The sequence below is a fragment of the Cygnus olor genome, chromosome 4 (assembly GCF_009769625.2).
Source record: "Cygnus olor isolate bCygOlo1 chromosome 4, bCygOlo1.pri.v2, whole genome shotgun sequence".
Classification (NCBI taxonomy): Eukaryota; Metazoa; Chordata; class Aves; order Anseriformes; family Anatidae; genus Cygnus; species Cygnus olor.
The window spans coordinates 49,733,742-49,755,339 of record NC_049172.1 but is presented as its reverse complement, the minus strand read 5'-3'; the positions used below and the strand labels follow the sequence as shown (position 1 = coordinate 49,755,339).

Sequence of the window (21,598 nt, the reverse complement as noted above, 5' to 3'; positions counted from 1 at the left end):
AACAGTGGACATCAGGAAGTGTGTGTCTGTGTATTTGTAAAACACCAGTTCAGTGAGAACGAGTAGAGCATAGGCATACTCATCAGACTCCTGTCTGATACTGTTGCAGTGTTGGTGTTGATGCACATATTACTTTAATGCCCAGCACTCTTCCATGGGTGTCCATTGCATGTTTTCAGCCTTGATTCAGGAGCTGCTGACAGTGTGCAAGTAGTGGAAGACAGGGCGAGTCTTAATTTGAAGTACCTTGCTACCAAGTGGAAGCCCTGTAAAACGGTGGAGTAAGCCAAGCAGTGAGTCATCCAAGGGACTTCTTGCTTTAGAAGAGACTTACCTAACATATAAAAGGGACTAAAGCTAGGTAAAATGGAAGTTTTCTTGGGTAAGGTTTGAGATAATTAGATAACGTATCGATGCTGGAGGAAAAGCAGTGTCTTAGAACTCTGAAACCAAATGGGCTGTCAGATTGAAGAATGAGACAAAGTTTTCTTGTTATACAAAAATTTCACTTGTCCTTTTTTATTTTGTTTTAGTGAAACGTGGTTGGTTTAGCAATTATTTTATAATACCTGCATTTGCAATTTAGTTACTAAAACAACAATCCAGACAAAGTACAGCCATGCTGGATTACCATGTAAAACGGCAACTGGGGAGGATTAGGAAAGCGGGTGTTGATTATTTCAGCACTTAGGTTGAAACAATCCAGAAGCCTTGATTTCTAGGCTGGGACGTTAGGATCAGAGAATTTCTTCAACTTGTATTATCCTTTGAGGGGCTGCTGTATAGCGTACGTCACTGTAATTTGCGGATGTGTTGTCGGACTCTTGTACCATTGGATCTCTTTTTTCCTCCAAACTCTTGTGCTTAATGAGCTTGCTTTGAAATCCAGGAGCTGTAAACCCAAATATTGCAGAGCGCTGTCGACAGGGCATTTGGATCATCCTCAATGTGCAGTCTTCCAAGGAACTTTCAGCTGTTCTCCCAGCTATTTGCATTAATCTGTTTAGTAGTCAACTATACTACTAGAAAAAAATAAGAATCAGGAGCATCTCTTCTAAAAACTAGAAGTATTTTTCCCTTCTTTCTTCGCATTTCTATTCTGAAATTTTCTAAAAGCTTTTCCCAGTCTTTCATCTTGCTCTGTATCTTGCTGTTGATAAATATTGTCAATTTTCTTTACTGTGATGTTCTTTATAGGTGTGGCACTGATGTACCTTTGTTTCTCTCGTCCATTAGAAGTGTAATTTTATACCTTGTTTTCTAATGGAGTTGACCTAAGTGCATCCTGTTTTTTAACCTCTTTTAGAAATTAATTGTGGGCTGCAAAGCAGATGGGTATTATTGCTTCTGTATACAAATTAGAGTTTTAAATTCTATAAAGCTAGGTTTCTGGATTTTTATTGTTTTGGGGCTGCAGACAGGTATGTTAAAACTATACTTTAGATTCTTCCTATCTTCAAAATACTGATTCCACATTGTCACAGAAACCAGGTTTTAATCATAAGGGATGACATTCAGATCTTTGTCATACTGTTTTCTGGTCTGGCAGCTAGAATCCTTTATTTGAGAATGTTGCCAAGTGGCTGATTAATTGAAGATTTTGAGAGACTTGATTATGCTTCAAATGGTAGTGCTTGTGTCCCACGGAATGCCATAGTGTCTTTACCATCAGTTTAACATTTTTATTCTGCTTTGAAAGGTTAAATACAAAAAAAAAAAAATAATAATGCACAGTTGACAGCTGTGTGGTGAAGAACTCAGATGCTCTTTCAGGCTTAAAGATACCTCTCTTAACAGACTGTGAGTACATAATGGGAGTTAAGAATTTTGTAGTAGGAACAGCTTCAGTCTAACAAGAATAAGTTCAATAGGTTGACTGGTTTGAAACTGAAGTGAGATACATTTACATCAAAAATTCACAAATTAACTCCAGCATTCATTGGAATAACTTACCAGGCATCATGAACTCTATCAATAAACATTTAAATTCCAGATTGTGTTTTTTTTCTAAATAAGATGCAGTTCTTCACATGAAAACTAACTAAAGGATTGTATATGGCCTTTCATATATAGCCATCCAGACAAGAGGGTCTGGTTTAGAATCTATAATTTTATATCTGCAGATTTCCTGACATACTGATGCCAGTACTCCAGGTTTCTTCTCTGTCTCTCAACTTCTTTTTAGTTCTACTTAAAAGTGTTTTTATAATTGGTAGTAAAATACTGCTTTTCCATGGTACAATTTTGTATTCCATTTTCCTTAGTTTGATTCACGTGGTCTGTATGTTGCTATTTACTGCAGCAATTGTTATGATTGTATAAAATAAGAACTTTAAGGTTTTCCTGATCCTTTATAGCCATAACTGCTTTATAGACAGTGCAAAAATGTTTATCATAAGAAAACAAAGTCAAAAATTTAAGAGGAAGGTAAGACTTACTGAGTTTGTTCCTGTGGCATTATCGCTTTGTAAAAAAAATACAATAAGACAGTGCTTGCTCTCGATCAGGAAATGGGCACGAGGTGTTCAAAATCTTGCTGTGAAGATGAAAACGAGATCCTGGTGTGAAGGCTTTTGACATGTTGGTCAGCATTCCTGGTGGAGCAGGATTGCCACATCTTTTCATCCTTATACTATATTTTACTCTTTTTAGTGCGTCCGTAGAAAAAAATCACCTTTCTCCTACTTCAAATTAGGATTCTTTTCTTTTAGAATGTGGCACCAAATACAAAGTTTCTGAATTAACAGGCCTTTATGAAGTTTATCCTTACTTTACCAGAGCAGTTAATTTTTGTACATCAGTACTTCTGATGACAGTCTTAAAAAAGAGAGTGAAACGTCAGGTTAGAAATACACGTATTAATCTGTATGATCTCATCAATACGTAAAGAAAATTCTGTTTGTCACAGTTGGCCTATTAATTATTGTATTAGTTTGTGATATTTTCATCATTGGAATAATAAAATACTGTGAACTCTACTAAGCAGAAATGAGAACATGTGTGGGAAAATTGAAATAGCACCAAGGAGCGGTCAGCTCATCTGTGACTTTGAGAAATGTGAAATGTGCATCGATAGGAAGCGGAGAAGACGTAGTTGTTATCTGACTTGTGTATCTGGAAATTCTAAAATATATTTGGAAGAAAAAAATGAAACTGGGGGAGAAATTTAGCCCTCTGTAGTTATTAGTGCTACAGTTTGTTCAGCAGACCAAGGCTTGCATCCATCTTGTTTGCAGAGATACAAGTAGCTTGCTTTTAAACAGTACTTGGCAGATGAAAAACTTGAGGGAAGAAAAAAAATAGTGGATTTTTGATAATATTAACTAAGATTAATTACTTCTTTTTATTAGAAAGAACCACAATGACTTATTTTAGGCTTCTTTTCTTTCCAAGTTTGAACCCATGAGTCTATTTATGTATTTACATTTAAATAGGGAAAAAAAATTCACAGAGGACAACACATGTATTTTTAAGGAAACATCTGTAGTCTTTCTCAGCAGAATCAGCTCTTGTTCTTTTTCTTATTAATGCAGGTGACTTAAAGGCAGTTCAGCTATTTTTAGAGAAAATCATTAATCTATAAGGGTTCATAAATATAAGAGAAAAAAGAAGGGGGGAAAGGAGTTGGAGAAATCAGCCCTAATCATCTGTAGTCGTAGGCTCTAATTACACATTACCAGTTGGGAAGGAGATCATGGAATTATTGTTGCCACTTCCCAAAATGTCAGTTCAATTTCCAGTGTTAGCCAAAATAGCAAACAGAATCGTAGTTATCGTGACCAGTGGGGAACAAAATGAGAAAAATGATTATAATAGTACATAAAGCTGTGTTGCACTGAGAGCTGAATATTATCTGTGGTTCTGTTTATATCATATCAGAAAGGTTATAGTAGAAGTGGGAGAGGTGCACAAAAAAGAGAACTAAATAATTAGAGTCACTTGTGTACGAGTAGAAGTGTGGATTAGTTCATCTTGGGAAAGAGATGACGGTGAAGAGATGCAACAGAGGTACCAAGAACGCTGTGGTGCCAGAGAACAGGTATTTTTATGATGATGATTTTTTTTTTTTTTTTTTAGCACAAGGACTGTAGGGCACCAAACACAGAAACAATAGCTGAAACAGGTTGCATCACTGGAGGTTAAAAGCACAAGTGTGTTTGTTCAAAAGAGATTGTGCAAATGCAAGTTAATGAGGGACTATTAAACGCAGTGCTCAGGTTGCATAGGAAGTCCCTAAATTTTTGATTGGCAGGAACTGGGAGGGAAAGTCTGTATATGTACGCTACTTTTCCTTCCTTCTTTCTCTAAAAATCCATTGCTAGCTACTTCTAAGGTAGGTCTTCTCAGTGTGTTATGTTCACATGTTGCCTGATTGGGTTGTAAGGGAGACTGAGGTGAGTCTTCCGCTGCTTCGTTGCCAGTTTCTTTAATGAAGGTGAACACAGCATTTAGCTATGCAAATGTTTTGTAGAGAGACGTTTTGCATTTGGAAATCTGAGGAGCAGAAGTATGAATGACTGGTCTAATAACATTCCTTTGAATTTGATGCAACACTGTATATTCCGAGACAAGAGGGATGCCTGGTGATTTTCTTCAATATGTGCTGCAATATCTATAGTATGCATGGAACAGTTGGCTTATGTTTATTTCTGCCTCTTAACTTACCTTCGTTTGATCTTCCGTGGAATCCTCTGGTATGGTTTCTGCAGTTTAAAATTTATTTTTCATGATTAGTTTTAACTTTTTTACTTTAGATTTTTAATCTAAATTAATAATCCTAAAATTAATAATATATAATATATAATATATAATATTATCTATTATATTATTTATTATATAATAATATAATAAAAAAAATAATAATCCTAAAATCCTAAAAAAAAAAAATCCTAAAAATCCTAAAAAAAAAATCCTAAGTTCTGTTTAATATACTCTCTCCTTACTGATGTTTTTTGCTGATCTCCCTGTATTATTCCTTATGTTTGTTGTTTTGTTTTTTTCATCACTGACAAAAGTATAGGTTTATTTTCTTATTGGGGATGGAAGGAGAATGCGGAGACAGTCATCCTTTATCCTACAGGAGTGTCTGCTGCATTGTTTTGTTCTACACACTTGCATATTTCATGAAATTTACCATATTTAATGTTCTTCGGAAAGTCTTTTATGTTTTGTACAGGAGAAAGAACTTGTGGCATTCAGAATAAGAGAAGTCCCTAACAATGTCTTCTCTCTCTTTCTAGTTCTGCTTGTTGATTCTGGTTTGTCTTGTGTTGCAGGCGATTGTCTGGCACAATAGATGTGATTGGACAGACCATCACTATCAGCAGGGTGGAAGGACGACGGCGTGCTAATGAAAACAGCAACATACAGGTTTTATACTGCAGATTTGCACACTATCTTCCACTAAAAGACATTTTTGCTTTCACCTCAGCTACTGATTAAAACGCTCCAATGTGTATAAATGAGAAAGAGAGAAGTAGCTCTAATTTCAGGAAGAAAGTTATGGTGGTTAATTGAAGTACATTAAGATGAAACATCTGATATATTTCTAAAGATAAATGTTTTAGTGTACTTGGAAGGAAATAAGCAATCTTGCAGACTTACAATCCAGGAGACAGCACCGTCTCTGCTAGATACGCATGGGATAAAGTTTTGTTTACTATATGATAACGATAAATATTTAAATTGACTATGTATTCCTCCCCTATTCCTGCCAGACGCATGCTGAAAATCTCTTGATACACATTTGAAGAAATAGTCCTTTAGACATATGTTTTGAAGGAGTAAATTGTTGATCGTGCTTTTTTTTTTTTTTAAATATACATAGTAGTATTTTACCATAAGTTATAATACTAGTCATTATGGGCTTGGATTATCTTCAGAAAACAACTACGTGTGTTAAGGTCAAACACAGTTTCTCCTCTTGTGACTCTACCTGTGGAGAACAATCAAGTTTGCTTGGTGCTCTAGCTGCATTTCCATGCCAACTTAGGTTAAGGTTAAACAATGAAAATAATAATGGATTTTAGTGCTTATACTGAAAACACATCAGTGTGTTTTGCAGCTGAGCTTCTCACAGTGTTTTAAATAATCTAAAATCTTATTTTTTTCATGGCTTTTATATTGATTTTTTAAGAAATATTTTGCTTTACATGCAAATTTAAGATGGTTTGGGCCATATTCAGATGGCCTATATTCCCTCTAAAATCCTATGTTCATTGTACCCTAGTGGCCCTCAGAGGTACTTAGCAAGTGTGGGATACTGAATGCAGGGATTGAGGTAGAATTTAAACTGTCTGAATATGGCCCTTTAGGTGCATAAGTAATATATTCCTGATGTAGGAAAAAGAGGAAACCTGACTTCTACCCTTTTTACGTAGCAATTGTAACTATAGTTTGATATTTTACAGGTTCTTTCAGAACGATCTAATCCTGAAGTAGACAATTTTACCAAGCCACCTCCATTTTTCCCTCCAGGAGCTCCACCTACCCACCTTCCACCACCTCCTTTCCTCCCACCCCCTCCAACTGTCAGTACTGCTCCACCTCTGATTCCCCCACCAGGTAAATATCCTGCACCACATGCAACATGGGAAACGAGAGACTGATGCTTGATGATAGTGAATTAAAGACAGCACATGCCATGCAGATTTGACTGCGTGTGTAGAATTTCAGAATTTTGCGTTGTACTCTCCTCACGAATATACCTGCAAGGCAGAAATGGAAATGGATGTCTTTACTTTCTCAGTAAGAGTAGCCACATATAGTAAATAATTTCTTAAATACTGAACGTTGGCTCCTGTGTCCTTGAGAATGTTTGAAGTGAGAAGCTCTTTTCTGTGATTCAAATACTGTTAATGCTATTGAGAGGTACGTGTTAACAAATGATTCTGGAAACCTTTGAACTAAAAGCATGACATAACAAGAATTTGTGTCAAAAGTTGGATTTTCTGATGTCTAAGGTCCAAACACCAACGGAATCTTTAATTCCTATTTCCCCTCACAGTATCTCTGAATTCTTGGAAGTCTGGTAAGAAATGCATTTGTGCTGCATCTTTTTTTTTTTTTTTCTTTAATTAAAGATCTAATTAGCACTTGATCTTTTTATCCAGCTTTCTGGGTCTGTGAATCTTAGAGAAATCAAAGCTTTTTGAAAACTCTGCTCATTGTTAAATATTTGGAATTTACCGATGCTTACTAAAATGAGAGCGCATCAAGGGCATTTGTGCAGCTACCTGAGTGTTGTCCTGTTAAGGAATTTAAGTTAAAAAGTAAAAAGTGAAAAGTCAAGATAGATGCAGAAACTTCGGGAAGTATCTGAGTAGGAAAATGAAGGGTTTGTTATGTAAGAGGTGATGTCGTTTGGAGCCCCTTTCCTTGTTTTCTCCATTTGTTCCTTGCGTTTTTTCTTGACTTGTACTGAAGTCTTGTTGAACGTTTTCTTGCTTTTTCATTTGCTTATGGAATCTTTTAAAAGCGTCTTTGTTAATTCTCTCACGTATAAGCAAGGAAGCAACAATATTATTTCTGTACAGTGATTTTGTGTGGGACTCGATAGGATTTAAATCCTTTCCCATGGAATATGTTGATTTGTTCACTTGCTGGTGATCTAAAAACTATTAACTCCTGCTGCATGTCAAGCTCTGGCTCTCATCAGTGATCATTATGCACAAAATGATGCAGCCTAGGGTACAGAAGGGGGAAATATTTTAAAATGTTCTGAGTTACTGTGCGTAAATGTAAAAATACGATATCTGAAGAGAGAATATGCTACTGCTCTGGCAATTTTGTGAAGTTTCTTTATTGCTGAGGGGATAGAATGGAGAGGGATGTAATCCTAATGCTAACTAGTATTAAACTGTATTTAAAACTTTCTGATTATGGAATGCTTTGCAGGTTTTTAGGAAGTAACTATTATTATAATTGTAGTTGTAGCACAGAAAAGCTGCATACGATTTAAAACCAGACAGGATTCACCCCCTACCACGAATGCTCCTGGTGCAGCAATGTCATAGAGCTGTGCTGTACTGTTCTTATCAAACCCCTCACCTGTTGAGCTTTCTAAAGGTGAAAGAAATGCACACGTGTTACAGATCTAGCAAGCAGGTTTAGCTTTAGTCTTGTGTTTTGCAGACGGGTTTATGACATACACTTGTTCAGAAAGTCTCCTTCAACATCCTTCCGTGCCTCAAGTGGATTTGAAAATAACGATTAAGAGCTGTGGATTTAGTTTGTTCAGGGCTGTGTTTTAATTGTGCTGTTGCCAGCTCTTTATCTTCAAAGCTGTTCCTAAAATAGAATCTGCCATCCCTCCTAAGTTCAGTGGAGGAGGAGGGAGGAAAGCCCACTCTTACCGAATATTAAACTGGGACTACTTGCCAGAAAATTTAAGTATTCCAAATATAAAACATCCTCCAAAAGCCCCTTTGAAAAAGGATCTTCCTTTGAAGTTAGGTCTCGTTCTGAATTCATTCACTCTTGCGATTCAAATCTTCTTTGAGGAATGAGTCCTGGAATTATTCAAATGGCCAAAGCCAGAAAATTCTCAAGTACTGCTAGGAGATCGGTGGCTGTTGCAAACAATGTGTTGGTTTTAGTTTTCGTGGTTTGTTGCGATGTTGGATTAATGTAAATCTAAAGAAGAATGTGGATGCCTCTGTTTAACAGCCTGCTTAACAAGTTTAAATGTTGTTTTATGTGTTGTGGTTTAAGCATACAGTTGACGTATTTTTGTGTGACATGTATTTTTGAGATTAGGAAAAACTTACTGTGAAGCATTAAACTTGTGTTGCATAGTTTTGGGAAGTTTGACTGCTTAGACTTCCACCAAAGCTTAGCAATTAACTGTACGGCTGCTCAGCCCATAGTCTAAGTGTACTCTTTTATCTTGTGATGAGTAAGAGACAATTTGGCTTAGTTTAGCCTGACAAAAGAAGTTTTTACTGAGTTGAGTTGTACTACGTAGCTGTGGGCTATTACACAGTTCAGCTAACTTGCAAAATGTTGTGAAGTCAGGGCAGCATTATCATGCTTGATTCCTTACTCAGCAAGCATAGCACATGTGTCATTGCTTTCCTTTAGTAAAACCTACTTGGTGTTCTCTAAATATTTACCAGCCTTGAGTTGGTAGATTGGGATAGAGTGTCCTGAAAGCAAATTTGAGCACGTTAGGTAAAATTCTGCGCTGATGCCGTTTAGATTGCTCCTGATGCACCTCTGAATATTTAGGCTCTGTCCAGGCTTATCCTTGTGGTACTGCAATGCAGTGAGGTGATCTGTGCTAAGCTTCCTTCTTACACTGATACTCAAGTATAGTTCCTACATCACAAGAAGTGACTCAAGATGTCTTTTTTCTTGTTTCTAAAAAGAATTAATTGGCTGCTGATGATTCGAGTATGTTTTCATACCTCAAATATGTTTTCACTGCATTAATAAAAGGCAAAGGAGTGAAGAGAATTTTCCATTACCTGAAGTTCACGATTTTTTTTGTTCATTGTTTTCTGTCACCTTCTTCTGTAGTGAAAAAGGCAAGGGGAAAACCAAACTTTTAGATCTTCATAGTAACGCTTGCTAACTTGGAATATAGGATAATGTTCACTTCACTCTGATAGCATCGAGGAAATTAGCTTCCGTCTTAAAATGATATAACTGTTAATCAAGATTTTTAAAAAGTTCATCAAAATTTTAGAGGAAAAAATGCCTTTGTTTCTTCAGTATAATATTCTGAATTAACCAATTCATTAAAATTATTTGGACATCCAGTCGGATATCAGTTGTCTCTTTAAACTTTGTTCGAATGGCTCTCGAGTGAATTTTTTCATTTGGCTTGAAATCTTTTGCTGAGATTTTTATTTGTATTTCTGCCCAAGATGAATTTCTGAGGAATATATTAGTTGTTGAATCAGATTTTCATCCTCTGTACTGAGTATTAGCTGAAGCCTATCCAGGCCATTCTGTGCATGCTGCTAAGAGCCATCCTCAGTGCTAACAATATACTGTTTTTAATGCAGCAATTTAAAGATATTTTTAACATAAGGTATAGCTAATAAATTAATTAATTTGAGAGAACGTTTTGAGAACAGTGTTCTCAAGATTGCTAGAGTAATTTTGTCTTTTTTTTTAATATATGTTCTATGCTGCAAGCTCATGAAGAGTATTTTAAGATGGACAGTTAATCAAAAAAGATGAATAGAAAATTCTTAAGCTACGCAACAGTTTGTGTTCCCAGTCTTCCTCTTTCAGATTTTTCAAGTAGATTTTTCAAACTCTTTATTATGTGATTTCCAGTGTTCTTAACAATGGTAGTACACACTGGAAATCTTGCGTGCTGGTCAAATTAATGGTTGCTGCAGTTTAGAAGTTTTGCTTTTGGGGTTTACTATCACTTGATTTAAATTTTGGCTGAGAAATGAGGTTTTACACCTTCACGTTTGGGCAAGAATTTTATTTCATAATTTGTTTAATACTCTAAGACTAATGCTGATACGAATTCATGTCAGTGAAATCACCAGAAATCAGTGAAATTGATCACTCTTCCTCAGCTTGAATATTCTTTCATTCAGAGAGAGGTTAAAGAGGAGTAGTGGTCTCTTCTAGAAAAGGGAATTGGCCCTTCAGAAGAAGGAAGGAGGAAGGAGAAAAGGTTTAGATCTGTCAGAAAAACACACATTTTTTCTTTTCAGTTGGTGATTTGTAGTGTCTAGTAGAATCAAAGTGCTCTCAATTTTTTCTCAATAATAAGGACTGAAAGAGTTCAGAGAGCACGACTGTTTTATGAGTTTCTTGATTAATATTGCTCTGCCAGCTTACCACTTTGAACTGCTCCTCTATTTGCTTGTGTTTTATCCAAATTAATGCAAAATGGAGTTTTTTGATAGAGTTGAGAAGGAAGAGACAACTTGTTTGGGACTTTATGAAAGGTTAACTATTACTTCTGTTTCAGTAATGTTTCAGTAATTGCCTAATTCACTTACTGAAATATGCATAAATGGGATTTACCTCAAACTACCAATAGTTTCTTCTGGCCTCTTACAAATTTACATTTAAAAAATGCAGTGTTCTAGAAGATGGTCTGGAGTCATGTGAAATTAAATTCAAACTACTGCTGCTTTAGAAGTGAAGCTTTAAATGTGCAGAAAACCAACAGAGTTATAACAGTTTTTGAATGTGCATGTATTAAGGGATGCTCCCTTCCCAGATATTTACAAGAAAATAGAGTACTTTACATTTTTTTTTCCCTCCAAGTAGCAACTGAATGATTAATTGCAGTCTGGCATGGCATTGACTGAAAAGTCTGTAATGTTTCTTGTTGCCATAGTATTTTGTCCATGTGGACATTGTATTTCCTATACTAAGCTATTAAAGGTCAGGGGCCGATTACATTTCCTTTCATCTAGTTATGGAATATAAAATGAAGCAGATACGTTCTGTGGAGCATTACTTTCTTTCTGGATACTTAACATTTTAGGGTTATGGATTTACTTCTGATCTTCTTACACAGAGTCATTCTTCATTATTTTTGTTTCTAATTAAATAAGATTCTTAAGAATAGTAATGTAAGAAGGCAGATTGCACAAGGCTCGCATAAAAGCGTATTGGTAGGTATTAATGTGAAATCTTAATCCAAGAACACAGAAAATAAGTTATTCCTCTTGATCATGTATGCTGAGATAGCTCAGTCTGATTTTAGACCTACAGATGATAAACATAAACATTTACTATAACTGATACGTTATTTGTTGTCTTTTTAGGTATACCAATAACAGTACCACCACCAGGTAAACTTGCTTAGATTTTTTTCCACATTTGGGTAAAAAAAACACACCTTCCTTGATGTACAATTTATCAAGTTTCTTTTAGTTATATGTAGATAAAAGTTTATAAATATAAAGTTGCGGATGTATGCTCAGTTATTTTGATGCAAGGCAGAAAAGTATGAAAATGTTCTTGGCAAGTGGATTTATCTGCCAGTTTCTTGAAAGTCTGCTTCTTTCTTCTCTTTCCATTTGTTTTTGCTGTTACGCATAAAACAGTTGTGATTTTGTTTATAAGGTATTGGTAGCTACTTAGGAATTTTCCTATGCTTCTCAGTTCTTGTATTTTTTAAGAATGACGTATTTAATTTAAACTGCTGATACTTAGAACTCTCCGTTTGTTAAGCTGGAAATATCTGTTTGACCAAATAAACTTATTTAGACATTAAGTGATAATGATTTGCATTACGCTCTCTGAAATGTGTTGGCCATTGCATGCCTAACCCAGTTCTTTTATGTTTTCCTACCACCCCCGTTCTCCCCGATTACTTACTACAGGCTTTCCACCACCACCTGGCGGTCCTCCACCTTCCCTCATACCCACGATAGAAAGGTGATTATCTGTTTGAACTCTTACAAAGCAATATATTGGTATTCTGTAGCTGCAGTAAATTAGATATTAGGAAGGACTCTTATACTATCCGGTGGGTTTTGTCTATCTGTGGGGAGACAGTTTCTGATTTTTACAGTATTTTTCCAGAAGTGTTACTAGTCTCACATCTTTGACATTTAATGTTGTTTTAAGTAGGTTCCTTGACCACTTACTAGCTTTATTGAGTTATGATACTGTATCAGTGCCAAGACTTAAGAACAAAGTTAAGGTAACAATTGTAGTCCTTAGTAGTCTGAAGAGTTATTTAGGTGAACCTTATAATTCACCTTACAGCTACCATATCCTTTTATATAAATGTAAATAAACAATTTGGCCACACATTCACACCCTCATAAGCTACCGGAAATGTCAGAGTTCTACAGAATCCAAATTTCTATTTCTGCTTTACTTGTAAATGTTCAGATTTAATAGGCTTAATAGTGTTTTTTCAATACCTGTTATATATATATATATCTTAAAACCAAACCAAACCAAAACAACAGCAAAAAAGTGGTCAGCACAGCCCTCAAAATATTTATATTTTGCTGTAGGCCAAAACCAGGTCATATACAAAGCTCACTTAAGAAGATGGTGCAAGCCTCTTGCCAGTCCTTTGGATTTCACTGGAAGAAGGTGCACACATCTGTTCCTTTGAAATTGAAAATTCTGTTAACATATACTCTACAGGATGATGATGGTAAATCTCAGAGAAAATCCTCATCTGATTTAATTTAGAAAAAAACTAACAATGCATTTGATGTGCATGAAAGTAAATTTATTATTTCCTAGTGACAGTTGTTGTGAGTGACTGCTGCTTCTGACAGTTAAGCAGTAGTCATTGTGTTTACTTAAGTAAATGTTTATATAGTTTCTGAAACTGTGTGGAAAAAAAATCCACTTGATTTTAGTACATGGGAACTAGATCTTACACCTTTAAGTGTTGCACTGTTGCAGTGGCCTTTCATTATTACTGTATTTGTTTTGCTTTTAAACTAAACTAACCCCGGACTTTTTTTTATGTTGCGCTGCCTTGAAGAACAGAAATAACATTCAGTTTAAATACAGCAAAGATAATTCATTCAAGCTATGTAGGAAGTGCTAAAAGTCATCAAAGAATTGTATGTTTGAATTATGTCCTGTGCACATATCATCCATTTTAACCTTCCTGTTTTTTGCCTACTTGAGTTGGCTACCTCTGAGAGAAGTCAGCATAGAAAATATGTAGTCAATTTAATGCTTTATTTATAGAACTACACATTTGAAGTGCACCTGTTCATAGATATGCTCCATACCTACTTTTTAAGAAAGAGTGAGAATGGCTTCATTCACAAATGAGCACTTTCAGACAATTGGAGATCGCTTATCTCTGCACAGATACAGAACGATATTTGAAAAAGAAAATATAATGGAAAATACAAAGAAGAGTTCATGTTTAATACTTGTTTTGAAGATACTGATTTTTTTTTAATTTTAAGAAGAGGTGAGAGAATGCTGTTGTCATTGGTATTAAAAAGTGAAGTAACATTTGTTGACAGACTGCTTTCTTGCTTTAATGCTCAAAATGGAAGAGTTAAATCAACTTATAAAAGATCCTTTGTTTTAGTCTGTATGATGGTAAGAATTCAGTGAAATAATAATAACAGTATATATCTATCAATGGAATTAGCTTTAATAATAAAACTGGATTTTACATGTATTTTCTTCTCTACAGTGGACATTCCTCTGGCTATGACAGTCGTTCTGTTCGTGCATTTTCGTATGGCAGTGGTGAGTACGTTTGCTGGCTTTGAAAATTTTTGATCAGCACTCTATCAGATTGTTTGAAAGGCTTACCAGGATTTCAGCTGAGAGTCTAAACAGGTCCTTTTCAGTAATTCCTTCTGAAAGCTCATTGCCCACCGTTTTTACCTGATAGATAACTGTTGTGAATTTACCAGCTGCTCGTTAACACTGTCGTTTTCCTTAGTTGTATGCTGGATATCTTTACATGCTGCTTTTTTATTTTGCAGAATTGAGATTTAAAAAATAACGCATCTTACTATGGAGAGGGAGAAGTCAGGGAGAATTTCCCAAGAGCTGGTAGGATTTAGAAGGAGAGCAAGTACTATCTTGAGATATTGTCAGAATTTTAACCAGCAGTACCAGTAACTGAAAAATCTGAGTGACATACTTCTCCTTCGAAAAATTGTCTAAGATACTATAATCTTTAGCTAGCCTCTTGAAGAAGTGAATTTTTCATTTTTGATTAATGTTATAGGAAAAAAAAAATGAAGTTGAAAAACATCATCTTCTGGTGTTATAGTAAGAGTGAACTGAAATAGAAATTCCTGTTCTGTAGCACTGTTATGCTATAGATGCTGTTACGCAGCACATGGCTCTGCTTCTTGAGCCAAAAGAGTGATTGAAATACTAAAATACAATCTTCCTCATCTAGCCTAAATCAAAAGGTGAAGTGAGCGTGTTGCCAATTGCTACTTTTGCCTTCAGAGCATCTGCTATCCAGCCCCATGCCTGGTGCCTTTTCTCCCTGATGATTTTTCTGCCTCCTTGCTCTTTGTTTCCTATAGACTCTGGCTGCTGGAAGGAGAATTTGTAGGGAAAGTTCTGTCCAGTTCCAGGATGCAGAACGTTCAGCACAGATCAAATGTTCCGATAGTGTAGCTCCCAAATATCGAGAAGTCTTCAGAGGATATACGTAGATATAAATGACTTTTTGTGAATGGCTGGTCATTTCTTGGAGCTGGAGCAGATTTTGGAGTAACAAATGATACTTTGTTGACATCGAGGGGTTTCTGACATCATCAGTTTTCAAGTGTTTAAATTCATGCATGGAAGTTTGTTTTTCAAGAATTCCTGATGTGAGCAAACAGCTGCTTTATGCTAACTATTTTTTAGCAATAACTGAACTGTGTTTTGCTGAAATCGTAGCAAAAAGTAAAGCTGAGGCAGACAACTAACGTAGCCTGGTTGACTAATTTGCTGAAGTTTTAACAAGTAATGTCATGCACAGTATCATCAGGAAAGGAGTCTTACGGTCGGTCATTAGTATGTACATTGCATCTAATATTCATCTAATATGCTGTGTTTTTCACTTTGGAATCTCTTTTGTTAGAATTTGTAATTCTGTCAATTACTGCCAGGGCCACAAGAATATTTCTAACTTTTATGCTGGCCTTCAGGGTGTTGGCATGGTTATATTGTTTCAGTATCTATATACAAAAGATGAATGTCATCATGATCATGCTGACATAGAATGTGAAGTTTCTTTGCCAGGGTTAAAAACTGATGTTTGCTTTTGTATGCTTATGGAGATCAAGCAGCACAAGAGAAAAAGGCTGAGAGTTAGAGGGACTTGTCGGTCTGAGAGGGCAACCAATGTATTTTTTGTTGTTTCCTTAACATAGCTGATAGGAGATATTAGTCAAAGGTCCATAATAGAAGTCAGATGTGATCTAATCAAAATATTGGCATACATGCCTCACTTTCTTTTCAGTGTTAAGATTTATATTTTCTCCTTCTTTTTCCTCTGAAGTATGATGTATTGTTGGCTCTTCCAGTGAGACAAGTTAGACATGTTTCCTGATTGAGAGGTGTGAATATTGATTGTAAAATTAGGCAGAAAAGGTAATTAAGGAGTAGCATGTAATGCGGTCTTTCTTGTTCAAGTTTTTTCTCAAATTATTGCAATTAACTTAAGAATTTTTCCCCAGAGATTAGATCTATTTCTTAAAAACCTTTAAGTCAGGGTTTCTGCCAGTTCCTCTTCCTCCCTTCCCCCTCATCATGTAGCATTAAAGCATTTTCTATAGGAAAAAAAAAGGCATGATGACATGGAAGGTATTTGGTTTCTCTACCTAGTAAAAAAACAAAAACAAAAAGAAAAACATTTGCCTTGCTGTATTTTTTTTTTATTTGTACCCATGGACAAATCTTAGTGCTGAGTTTGATTTCCATTTTTGAAGACCCATATACATGATCCTTATCACTGTGCTGTGTGATTAGTTGGTTATAAAAGCATGCCATCCCTGGTTTCTTAATGCTCATACATAGTGGCTGTTAATGAGCTCCTCAGCTGATCTCAGTTGTTGCAGAAAAATAGAGAGAAGTAGATACAGTAGGTTTTAACTCATTCAGTCTTGTTTGCAAAGATGAGAATGTTCCCGCTGACGTTACAAATTCTGGTGTTATTCGAGTGTGCTTAACCACAGTTTCCCACAGGATAGTTAACACTGATCTGGTCTGAACTTACTTTCCTTTGTGTTTCCTGATTTACTACAGTCATTTGGTCTTACAGTTCCTATCTGCACAGCACTTGTAGTGCTGTCAGCTTCTGGAACATGTCTGAGTAAACAAGGGATCTTGGTGTACTTGAATTAACTTCCAACTACAAAACAGCAAATCTAAATAATACGTGATAAAACATCTGGATATTTTGGTCATGAGCTTTTACTTACTTTGCTTAGCAGATGAGTTTCATTCCTTCTCACATCTTTCTTCATATCCCTTCTTATAAGGTTATAAAAGTTGAGAAAAGAAACAGAAGTTTTTAAAAGTCCAAAGTCATCTGACGTATCAGTGACATCTCCAAATCGAAATGAGAACCTGAAATACCCCACACGTGTAAGGAGTCAAATTGTGTGAGAGGTTAATCAAAGAGAAATGTGGCTTTGTAGTGCCACTTGTTTTATTGAGTAATTAGTTTCATAGAACTCAGAAGTTTAATTGTAATTGAGAAAAAAAGATAATATTGCAGAGAAGAAAGGAATAAATTCTTATAGCAATATGTTATGTGCTTCTAGTGGTCCTTATCATAACAAGCAGTATGTTCGTGTTGAACTTATAAGTTCACATTAAAAGATACCTCTACCATCATTACAGGCCTTGGCAGGAGGTAGGAAAAAAAACAGCCCAAGTCAACAGTTAATTCACAATTCGGAGTATAACTGCCTTCTCTACCACATTCTTGCTCTGGTTTTCACCTTCCTAAAAATAATCTTTGTTTCTTGTTAGGCCTCTACCTCTATAAAACTTCTGATGGGGTAAGTGGTTAAGTTCTAAGGCAGAACTGTGCAGGTGATATCACCAAATATCTGAAGTACAATTATAAAGTTAAGGGCTCTTGTGGAAAACAATGTATTACCTCCTATATTAAGTGAAGTAGCAATATCTTAGTAATACTCAAACTAATGTTGGGAGGAAAAATTCAGGATATGAGCATATAGAACAGTTGTTCCGCTGTAATACTTTGGAGTTACTACTTCAGAATATTTCATAAAATGCTGTATTTAGACAAGCTTTAAATACTTGGCTTTTTTTCTCTTCTTGGTTTCAGCTGATATTTTTGCCATAATGAAAACAACGAGAGTGCCTCCTGCCATTGGCTGCTCCTATCTTCCCAATGTATCTGGCACCCCTAGTGCAGCCAAAGCTTTCCTATCTGCTTTACAAAGCAAGTTGTCTGTCTCAAACTGTGTCTGTCATACAGAACTCTGGATCTTTAGAGGCTCAGTGGCAGATAGCTGCTGTTGCAAGTGTACTCTCAGTGAAGACTTCCCCTCACAGTCCCTGTCTCACTACGTGATCCCTAGCCCATGTGATTTTTTTCCCCTATTTTACCAGTGCTCTCACTGTGTCAGTACTTAGGTAAATTGGGGGCTCGGTGGTGCAGTAGGGTACAGATCATTTTATGTCAGAATTGCGAAGGATGTTTATTTAGTACTTGATTCCACTGAATCTCCAACCTGTTATCTTTTTTACCAGTCAGTGTGCTTGATGGCTTTTTCAGAATTGTGATGGAAGATGAGTATAGGAAACGCACTGCAAAAACACCAGTCTTGATTAAGGCTCTAGCCTTTCTTGTGCCTGTTAAAATTGCTAATCTCATGCTTCAATGTCTTTGCCCTGGACTGTAAGCTCAGTAAGAATGTGGCGTAGTAAAATAATAATATTAAGTATATTCTTACAGCTGCAAGTTTTTGTGTTTGTGCTCTTCTGCTGCATCAAATGCAGTTTCTTCAGTTTGTTTTTAAATCCTTTCGTGAATCAGTCAATCACCTTTGCCATCAGATCTTTGAATTTCATTGATCTGTCAATAGATGCACTGCATTTGGTCTGCTGGTAAAGCAACTTGTACTGGTAATGGTTGTTTACCTTTTCCTGAAGATTTTTTTTTTATTTGTGCTCTAAATGTTCTTTGTATATTGTGAACATGCAACAAATTTAGCATTACAGAAACAGCTCCAGAGACAGTATTTTTTGAGGCACAAAGATGTGTTAATACTTTCTTAAGTGACACCATGCAGCTTTAAATTTTTACACCATCTGCAAAACTATTGACTGTCTGTGTCAAGTTCCCTCTCTTTGTGGTTTAAAAATAAAATCAGAATTAAACTTCAGAATTAGAGTAGAATAGTTGAGTTGGAAGGGACCTACAAAGACCATCTGGTCCAGCTGCCTGACCAACGTCAGGGCTAACCAAAAGTTAAAGCGTATCACTGAGGGCAGTATCTAGGCATCTCTTGAACACTGACCGGCATGGGGCATCAACCACCTTGCTAAAAAGCTTGTTCCGGTGTTTGACCACCCTCATGGTAAAGAAACATTTCCTTCCGGCTGTCGCTGATGGCCCAGTGCTCCAATCTGTCCAGCTCTGGAGGGACGAGAGGCCTCGCAGATGGAGAGTCAACAGCACCTCCCGGTTTAGTATCAGTGGTGAACTTGCTGAGGATGCATTCCACTCCTGCATCCACATCATTGATAAAAATGTTGAACAGAGCGTTGAAAAAAATTGTATTTCTTTTTGTGGAAATGATTAGAAGAATCCATACAGAGATATTAAAAGTGACAAATTACTTGATTCTAAATAGTAAACCCAAAACACCAATTTATGTTAGAAAATATACTTCCCTGAAATCCTTGTGTGTTGTGAATAATTACTGGTGGAAATCTAGGTATAAAATGAATTTTTCTAGATATAAAATGTATTTTCAGAGTATCAAATCTCAGGTTATTGGGGTGGAAGTGACATACTTCTGTCTGATGAGAATTACTGCAGATGTGAGGGAGTAACCCAAATCGATCATGGAAGTTTATATTATCCTGAATAAAAAAGTAGTTGTTTTGTGGTACATTTAAAGTTAAATTGAAGTTCGTACTTTAGACCAGGATATTCTGTCAGCCAGTGTATTCAAGCCTCGTAGAGCATACGTATGTTGTTGACATAGTGGCAAGTCAAGGAAATTAGCAGTCTTTAAAGTCCAGCTGTTTTTTGCTATTTCTGGCTGCTTTCCTTAGAAGAATTTCAGTTTTGGCAATATAATGAACAACGTAACTGTTGTGTTAGGGTATTTTTTTTTTCTGTTAACTCCTCATGTTCTCTGTAGCCCTGAAGTGAAACAGTGTCAAGCATTTTGTTAGAAGCAAAACCTCATAAAAATGCTTTTTTAAAGGAATTACAATGCTTTTCTTTGCAAATGTATTTTAACAATGAAGTGTTTTTTTCCTGCTCTGCTGCCTGCTCAAAAGGTCTTTTGTATTCCTCCTCTGGACACTTGGCAAACCGCTGCTGTAAGCTTCTGCCAAAGCTTGCTGGGTAGGCATACCCCAGCCGTGGTAGGCAAGGCAGTCTGAGTAGAGCTGTTCGGAGAACACATTGGTTTTATAGCTTGGGAGTAATTAAATACAGCATCAGTAATGCAGATGGCGTTGTTCAGCGGATGATTACATTAATTGTAATATCGACGTCTCTATAACGCTGTGGAGCCAAGCGAATATTGTTCTCATATTATTGATAATGAAGTGGAACTCGGGCTATTTGTGGAAGGCTGCATTATCATTCGGCAGGAAAGCAGATAAGCAGAAAGTGGGAATCTGTGACCTCTGTACTCTAAGCCCACTAGAGAGTGCTGTTTCCAGTTAAATACTACAGCCCTTATTTTTCAGTAATAGGATGTATCCTTGGGGCTTCTGGAGGGGAAGAGCGAGACAGAACAATTGGGGCATTAAGATGAGGAGCTGTTTAGTACAGCTGAGTTGGCAGGAAGCAGTGGAGAACCATGTCCCTTCTCCCAGTGCTGGTTACAAGAAGGGTTGTGGGACAGCGTTGTGTTGTGACTTCCTTCTCCACTTCTTCAGTGTATCATCTGTTAACAATGTACGTCACTTTCTGAAACTCTTATGTTTTAGTAGTAATAGTGGTTGTGCTGAGTATTCCTTGGAAATGGTGTCTTACGAAGCATAAGTAGGAGTGTTATTTCTTCTTCCCAGAATGAATTTATGGACGAGACCTCTAAAGTTACGGTTATGTTCTGTAATCAGAAAAGGGTGGCAAAGTGCACTGTGCAATATGAATTAGTGAACGAGAACATTATGAGCAACAAAAATGTTATATTTAAAATACCGTGGTCTTAAAGGACAAAACATACAAACATAACATCTAAAGAGAAAGTTGGAAGTATCCTTTTCCCAGTTTTTCTGGACTAGGCTTTCAGAGCCACTAAGTTTCAAAAAGCATTTTTTTGTTTGTTTTTATCGTTCCCCCAAAACAAAGCCATTTGATGACATGAAATCAGATTCTATCAGCAAACCTCAGGAAAAATATATATGTATGTGTGTATATATAGTGCAGAGGGATTTAGACATGTGTTGTGATGTGTAACCCAGTTCTTTGCATCTTCGTAATGAGTATTTAAATGAGTGCCAGAGGCCTTTATTAGCATCATGGAAAAAATGCAGGGTTTGTGCAAAACTAACTTCCATGTGAAAGAGGAAGCTTGGAAAATGTCATTGAAGGAGGCTAGCAACCGTCTGTGTTCACGCATGAAGTAGTATTGCAATTTTCTTACGGTATCTGATTTTGTTCTTTCTAATACCAGCGTCTTTTTCTTTAGTCACCTTTCCGCACCTTGCAGGTTCTGCTCCTTCATGGTCTAGTCTTATGGATAGCAGCAAACAGTGGGATTACTATGCACGGCGAGAGAAGGATAGGGAACGGGAGAGGGAGCGATCTCGAGATCGGGATCGGGACCGAGACCGGGACCGAGACAGAGACCGAGAACGGACCAGAGACAGAGAACGGGACCGAGATCACAGTCCGACTCCAAGCGTGTTCAACAGGTTGGTGCAACACCTTAAGCATGCTGTAACTCTGCTCCTAACTGTGTCCATGTTGTGTGGTGTATTTCAGCCTTAAAGG

General features: G+C 36.5%; 1 protein-coding gene across 9 annotated transcripts in view; it reads left to right on the top strand.

The window, feature by feature from the left end:
• Nucleotides 1-21,598, top strand: part of FIP1L1 (factor interacting with PAPOLA and CPSF1) — a 45,266-nt gene that overhangs the window by 18,619 nt on the left and 5,049 nt on the right. For 4 of the 9 annotated variants that reach the window (XM_040555838.1, XM_040555839.1, XM_040555832.1 and 1 more), the window contains 6 exons: nt 5,277-5,370; nt 6,411-6,564; nt 11,751-11,777; nt 12,312-12,366; nt 14,117-14,172; nt 21,294-21,519. In XM_040555838.1, coding sequence (XP_040411772.1) covers nt 5,277-5,370; nt 6,411-6,564; nt 11,751-11,777; nt 12,312-12,366; nt 14,117-14,172; nt 21,294-21,519 — 612 coding nt within the window. Of the gene's footprint in view, nt 1-5,276; nt 5,371-6,410; nt 6,565-7,006; nt 7,031-11,750; nt 11,778-12,311; nt 12,367-14,116; nt 14,173-21,293; nt 21,520-21,598 lie in introns of all 9 variants that reach the window. The other 5 variants (XM_040555830.1, XM_040555834.1, XM_040555833.1 and 2 more) reach the window with 3 other exon arrangements.